The sequence below is a fragment of the Cryptotermes secundus genome, unplaced genomic scaffold (assembly GCF_002891405.2).
Source record: "Cryptotermes secundus unplaced genomic scaffold, Csec_1.0 scaffold1171, whole genome shotgun sequence".
NCBI classification, from domain to species: domain Eukaryota; kingdom Metazoa; phylum Arthropoda; class Insecta; order Blattodea; family Kalotermitidae; genus Cryptotermes; species Cryptotermes secundus.
Window position 1 is genome coordinate 128,367 of NW_019743669.1, and position 7,909 is coordinate 136,275.

General features: G+C 39.4%; 1 protein-coding gene across 6 annotated transcripts in view; it reads left to right on the forward strand.

The window, feature by feature from the left end:
* LOC111874242 (cleavage and polyadenylation specificity factor subunit 1) overlaps nucleotides 1-7,909 on the forward strand; it is a 150,656-nt gene that overhangs the window by 48,627 nt on the left and 94,120 nt on the right. For all 6 annotated transcript variants that reach the window (XM_023869575.2, XM_023869574.2, XM_023869573.2 and 3 more), the window contains 2 exons: nucleotides 2,346-2,453; nucleotides 5,876-6,079. In XM_023869575.2, the coding sequence (XP_023725343.1) occupies nucleotides 2,346-2,453; nucleotides 5,876-6,079 (312 nt within the window). The remainder of the gene's footprint in view (nucleotides 1-2,345; nucleotides 2,454-5,875; nucleotides 6,080-7,909) is intronic.

Sequence of the window (7,909 nt, forward strand, 5' to 3'; positions counted from 1 at the left end):
ACAGGGTGTTGAGGAGAATATTTGGACTAAAGAGAGATGAAGTGACAGGAGGTTGGAGAAAACTGCATAGTGAGGAGCTTCATTACTTGTACTCTTCTCCAAGTATAATTAGAATGATAAAGTCAAAGAGGATGAGGTGGGCAGGTCCTGTAGCACGAATGGGGGAGACGAGGAATGCATATAGAATATTGGTGGGAAAGCCAGAAGAAAAGAGACCACAGGAAAGACGAAGGCATAGGTGGGTGGACAATATTAGAATGGATCTTAGAGAGATAGGATTGGATGGTATGGATTGGATAGATCTGGCTCAGGATAGGGAACAGTGGAGGGCTCTTGTGAACACAGTGATGAACCTTCGAGTTCCATAAAATGCTTTGAAATTCTTGAGTAGCTGCAGAATTGGCGGCTCCTCAAGAAGGGCTCAGCTCCATGAGCGAGTGAGTAAGTAAGTATGTAAGTAAGTAAGTTGACTTATATATGATATGTATGCTTCTCGCTTCTTCGTGTCTGGCATCCGCTTTCAGCTGGTTGTTATCCACCTTGGTCAGCAGGAGTTCTAACATCTGCTGTATGTCCTTGTCCCTGTCTCGGGGAATCCATTAGCTTCTTATATATCTGCGATATTGGGTATGTCACATGACAAATAACTTCACATAACCTTCGCATTCAACGATTACTTAGTGAACTCCTCATCCACACTTGCTTAGAGTCAGGAATACAATTACTATCACTTGCGGTATCCCAGCTACTGCCTCTACTTCAGTACTTCTACCGTGGCTGCGACCTCTCAACTGGATCTCGACCATCTTCAACGGCGGCTATCCCAAGACTGTATCAGTAAATCCATTACCTTCTTATATATCTGCGACCATTGCTACGCAGTGAATTTTCTGCTGTCCATCTCCAGGGAAACACTGCTTCGTTGTTTCGGCCTTCTCTACGCAACGGCTCACTGTTATTGTGTTAGCATAGACGTACCTACTCCAAACACGTTACATTATGTAGTTACTAACTTTTCTATATCCAGAAGGTGTATCACCAAATATGGATTCTTGGAACAAATAAATTGATTGATTGACTGATATCCCCCTGGATATTCCTTCAGGAATACCCACATTATGATTGCCATTAACATTTCTAACTTTTTGGCAGTCCATTCCGATGCGTTGATTGATAATTTTTTTTTTTTTATTTTATACCCTGTTTGAGGAACTATCCATTAATTATTGTTTTAAGATCTCTGTTCCATATGTGGGCTCTTTATTAAGAATTTCTAACATAATTTTTGTTGCTTTTTGTACATTTTTGCTGTTTGACACAAGTTGCATTTTATTGAATTTTATACTGGGTTTTTTGTAAAATGTGACTTACCTTGATGTTTATGCCCATATAGCACATATAGCCATCAAATCTGATGTGCTTTAAAACCCAGACTTTCATAACAATTCCATGACCATAACCCAGAACTCTTTTTGAGTATGGTAAATCTTTCCTGTTATGGTGCATTTTTCTTTTGGGCAGATTGTAAGCTTTCCTGCATTTCCTGTGTGTCAGATACTAGACTGATAATTGCAGCACTAGACTTTGGTATATTTCAGCCACATTTCAAACTATTGTATCAACTATTATTTTCATCATATTATGTGCATGCCATGAGAAATTTCTAGAGGTGGATAGACAGGGCTGTTGGAATTTTACACCACACTCAGTCCTGAAAACTTAAATTCTCTTACCTGCACTATAAAGAAAGAGGTAAAGTTGTCTCTGTGCTTAATTAATTAAGCACTGTGCCATGAAGGTGGGGTTGTGGAGGTACAGTCCCACCATTCTTGACCTCAGAACTAGTTGGAGGTGACTGGTCAGCTTCAGGTACTGGTCGCTTTATTCCCAGGGAAACTGTTGACAGACTATACAGACTATATTGACTGTTGAGAGATATCTTAAAGCCCATAGAACAGTATTTCTCCTCCTATTAAATGACTTCCATCTTATATTTCTTAATGCAGTATTTCTTTATTTTTCTACTTTGAATACTTAGAGAAATCAAACCACAAGAAGCAAATTACTAACTGCCTGCATTATATATAATATTTCCTTTTTGTATTTTGTTGTGTAACCAGTCTGAAGAATAAACTGTGCACATGTAGAAATATCCTGGTGATAGAGATTGTCCTTTGTTGATCTGCATGTCATGTGGTTTATTTGATGCATTTGTGTGCTGTATCTGAACACACACACACTGTCTGGTATACATGTATGCAGGATTGTTATCCATTTAAGCTCAAGTGTCAGTCTGTGCTTTCAGTTATGAGGTCTTGATGTAAGAACCATTTGCTCTGCCACAGGTCCTGCAGACTGGGCTAGAGATTAATGAGGTGGACAACTCTGGCTTCAGCACACAGGGCCCCACAGTGTATGCAGGCAATCTTGGCTACAACAAATACATCATCCAGGTGAGCCACAAGAAAAGAATGAATACTACATCAACCGCAGAGATATGCAGAAAGTATAATGATCATATTGCTCTTTTTATTTAATGATACTGCTTAGGCTGTGTAAGATGAAAGTATTATTGTCCCTGTGCCTAAGCAGCATGTACTGAAAGCTTACAGGAAGTGTGGTGGGAAAGGTTAATAGAACATTAACCTTGATGCCAGATGGAGGTGAGAGAACAGATTCATGCTTCAGCTTCCTTACAAGGAGCCCGTGATATCCATTCATTAGGGTACTGACCACTCCTCACATGTGTTCCAGACACGGTGGCAGAGAGAATGATTACTGCCTCTGCTGGGAATCACTCCTGGGTTGTTCACTTCATAGTTGGTTGGATGCTTCACTGATTAGTGCTGCATAATAAAAGGGGTGTATTTGGGAATGATATAAAAGTGTGTTTGGTGTTTGTTTCTAGCATACTGTTGTTTTGGTGAGAGGCTTTGGGCACTATTACATGATCTGTGATCTATGCTGACATGGATTTAATAGTGTCACTTGAGTGTGAGTTGCCATTAAGGGAGTGAACAAAAAATGTGTATCAAGCAAGCTCATCAGCTCACAGTGTTATCAGTGTAATAATTCACATCAGAAGACTCAGACATGTTATAACGTAAGATAAGTTATTAATTCACAATTCTTAAGCAACTGTTCCCACCATGTATGTTTAAAAACACACAGTAAACAAGTAAAATTGTCCTAGTGCTTAAATGATTAAAGACAGTGCCATGAAGGTATATGGGGGAATGATGGTGTAGCTCCACCATTCTTGACTTACACACTAGATGGAGGTGAGTAATCAGCTTCACATCCCTGCCACTTTACCCTTCAAGGAAAGAGTCCCCATTATCCATTGTATAGGTGGCTGAGTATGCCTCAGAGCCAGTCTTGATATTATGGAGATGAGAAAAATCTCTTGCCCCTGCAAGGTACTGGTATTGATAGATCAAGAACTGTTATTTTGAATTGTCTCATTCTGGTCCGCTGCGCTATTAAGTTAGAAAGTTAATAGAATTTTCCATCCAGTGCGGCAATAGAGGTCACATCACTTTTATTATTCTTACCTTTCATGTTTCGGTTTAAGTAAAAGCATCATCAGAGGCACTTTTCATACTGCAGGAGACACTGTTAATTAAGCTGGTTTGATGTTCACTTTCAGTTGTGTTATTCACAGATGTATGTTTCCTATTATTGTCGTAAGTTTTAGTTACGACGGCATTCGTTGTATAAAAACATAAACATGCGGAATAATTGAGTATGCCAGTAGGCTATACGCAGCACAGGAATTATCACTTTATCTATTGCCACACTGGACGGAAAATTCTATTAACTTTCTAAATCAAGAACTGTGTTCGCTGTTGTAATAATAGTGTTGTTAATAGTATGGGTTTGTGACATGAGACATCCCATGCTTTATATAGGAATGTAGTCAGTGTCTACAAGAGGAATAAGATGAATCCGATCATAATTTAACCCACTAAGGCAGCATCCACGTCTGTAGTATGGTTTGTTGATAGATCGGTTGGCTTATAAGTTATATACAGTAATGGTGCTGTACCAACAGCTGTCGTTATTTAATGTCAGATAAAATGAGAAGATGATGATGTATAGATTTTTTTCCCCCCCTGGGCACTACAGCCCCAGTGGGCCTAGGCCTACCTCCATGAACTTCTCTGTTCACTTTGGTTTTTTTAGATCTTACACATTTGGTAGGACTCCTTGGGCAGGTGATCAGCTTGTCACAAGGCACAGACACAGAAAAGCACACACACAAACTAAACATCCATGCCCTGAGTGGGATTTGAACCCACGATCCCGGTTTCCAAGCAAGTGAAGATACTACTTGCCAATGTATAGATTAGGGATACATAATTTTAGGTTCAAACACAAAATATACCTCAAAGGAATGAGGAGAAATATGACACCTCAGTCAGGATAGCAAATTCAGGTCACGCATCAAGACCTGGTAGATGGGAGTATGATTTTGATTGACAAGTCAGAAAGGACTGTGGTAGACTCTAAAAATCTCAGGGTAGTCAGTACCAGGTTTCATGAATATAAGTGTTATTGTTTGAACTAACCTGCCTGGTAAAAAGGCATTTGATTGTGAGTTATGGGTGTGGAGTACTCAGAAAAATCCAAAAACCTTAAGATAGCTGCAGATACATCCCAAATACAAATCAGGTATACTACCACTTCAGTTAACATTTTGTGGTAATCAGCACTGTGATTTTGAATGAACATATTGTTTAGAAAATATTCTAAGGAAAATACTTTGACCAAGGAAGGATAAAGTAAGCGGACAGTTCAGGTTGTGGCATTAACATGGAACGTTTGAATGCTCACCTAATACTGAGGTTATGTAGGAATGAGGAAGCCATGAACATGTATGCAGAAGTAATACTGTTATTTTTCAGTCTTAGTTTTGTAAATTTCTGTATAATGTTCAGATGGCTATGTGTTTTTATTACATTGTCACATTATATGTCCTAATTACTGCTGTTAGCGTCACGTGTTTTGGTCATGTCTTGGTCAACACTGTGACCACCATCCAGTGCATTCCTTGATACTGCCTGTGAGATGGTACACTGGTAGTATTTGTGTTCTGGTGTCAATTGATTGAAGCATTAATTGTTAAGTTTTTATTAATGTTTCGCTCAACAGAAGATACTGGAATAGAAATACTAAGAGTGTACCAGCTCACAGGCAGTATCAGTGAATGTATCTGCTGATGGTCACAGTGTTGACCAAAAGATATTCCAAGAGCATTAATAAGTGAATGTAATGTGACTGAGAAAAAGCCACACAGCTATCTGAACATTAAGAAGTTGCAGAAATGAGAATGAAAAATACAGTATTAATTAACCAGTGCAACAGGATGCTCAAATATAATATTATATATGCAGAATTTTGTTAGCTGTGAACTGCAGAGCTACACATTGGAAGACTGGGAATTGGAGGCTGACATTAAGATGGATCTTAGTGATACAGGTTTTGAGGATGGGAGGTGGATAAAAGTGGCTAATGTCTAATGATGGTCATTGGTATTAGTGTGTTAAATTTTGAGACTCTACTGCCATACAGTTAATTGTTTAGCTGGTAATAGAATGAGGAAAGACATGACCTAGTGTAACTGATAGGTATACTTCTTGGTTGTTGTTTCTTAAGGACTATATATTTACATAAGGGAAAGGGATTCTGAATATATATACTGGATTGAACTGGCTCAAGTTTGTATGATTATGCCAGTGAACTGGTGAGTTCTATAATGGATAAATTATGAAACAACTGAATAGCTCTCAGTTACTTGAGCTGTAGGACACATTGGTTGTGATTGTTGTATGGAGATGCTGGAAGTACAAGTGTTGCTGTTTGTGGTGTGCAGGTGTCACAGATGGGTGTGCGACTGCTGCAGGGTGTGGAGCAGGTGCAGCACATCCCTCTGGACCTTGGCTCCCCCATTGTGCATGCATCATCTGCAGACCCACATGTGGTCATTCTAAGTGAGGATGGCCAAGTGATTTTGCTGACACTTAGAGAGAGCCGTGGCCAAGGTAGACTGAGTGTCACACGACCCACCCTCTCTCTTGTGAGTAAGAAATTATTAAGTTGTTCTATCACCATTACATGTGCATGAAGCTCTGTTACTGAAATGTGAGAGAAGGCAAGAATTTTCTTTTCTGAAGCTTTCAGTTCTGCAGAATGATTGTCAAGAGTTAATTAATTACTGCATAGCTGTGTAAAATGTTTTGGATACAATAGTTAGTTAGTTAGTTATTGGAGAGGGTGGGTTGCCCCATGCACTTAGACCTGTAGTGGTCCATTGTGCTTCCCTCTATGATTTCTACCAGTCTCTATATCCTACCGGTATTGGTGCTTACCATCAGTCCCGCCCAGCCAGCGAGACCGGCTCTAATAGCTGAGAGGCATCTATAATGCTTCCCCCATCTACCAGAGGTATTAGTGACTGCTGTTGGGCAGGAAACATCCGCAATTTTGGCTCAGTGACCTCCTTTGGAGGTATGAGGTCCTTTTACGTGCCGTAAAGCTACGACACGGGACCCACGGCTTAAAGTCCCTCCCGGAGGACTTGTTCCCTGAATTTTTCCGCCCTTAAAAATTCGACAACCTACGCCGGGTATTTGAACATGCGTACTACGAGTCATGAGGTGGGAATGTTACCTCTAGACTACAGAGGCCGCCTTTGGATACAATAACTGAAAGGTATCTGGTAAACAAGCATGTAGAATGTAACTAAAAATAATGTGCTGAGATACTTAGTATCAGAAATATAGTGTAATTTTGATATGACAAGAATTTATTAAAATTTGTAAAAATTCTCATTGTAACAGATGGTCTAAACACTCCACACATAACTTTCAAGTCCTTCTTCTAACTTCTAATTATATACTGACAATGCAGCTCTCAGGTTTAAAAAATTTCATGGAGGTACAGCAGTATTTATTATTTTTGAAGCTGTCATGGAAATGTAAAAATAATTTAATGTTCCCAACATCTTTAGCATTACCTGAACGAAGAAGTCAAAGATTTTCACAATTGACCACTTCTTAGAGCCGTCATATACAAACAAAACTACAATTTGCTGTGCAGCTGATAGTTCCACTTACATTCTGCCCACAGTTCACTGCATGCCCAGATATCGCGCCCACATTATACCCACAGCTTGCTGTACATGTATATGCTTATGGGAATAGAGACTTATGTCAGACTTTCTTGATATCCATAACACACATAGACATTCATTCATTCATTAGTAATCTGTCAAGATGACAGGTCCACAGTCTCTTCCAAAACAGTTCCTCCACTTAATACGATCTAGAGCTTTCTCCTTCAAATGAGAATATCCTCTTCTGTCCCCAAGGTAATCCAGCATCTTCTTATGTCTTCGTCCTCGTCTTCTGGTCACTTCTATCCGCCCCTCTATCTTTCCTTCAATAACTTCTTTTAGGAAGCAGTTACTGGGTAAGATATGACCAATCCAATTAGCCTTCCGTTTTCTTATTTCATGTAGGATATTCGTTTGCTCACTGACTCTAAATAACACTCTTCATTTCTCACATAATCGGTCCAACAGATCTTCTCCATCCTTCTCCAACACCACATTTCAAAGCTTTCCAGGTGTTTCTGATCTAATGCCCTAAGTGTCCAAGTTTCAGCCCCATACAAAGCCATGCTCCAAATGTAGCATTTTACTAGTTTCCTTCTCAAATTTATGTCCAGTTTGCTGGTAAAAAGATTCTTCTTCTTGCTAAATGCAGCTTTTGCCATGGCAATCCTGGATTTAATTTCACAAGTACACCTTCCATCATCTGTTAACAAGCTACCCAAATATTTAAAACATTTCACATTCTCCAGTTGTTTTTGGTCTATCTTTATTGTGACTTGGGTTGGTTGTCTC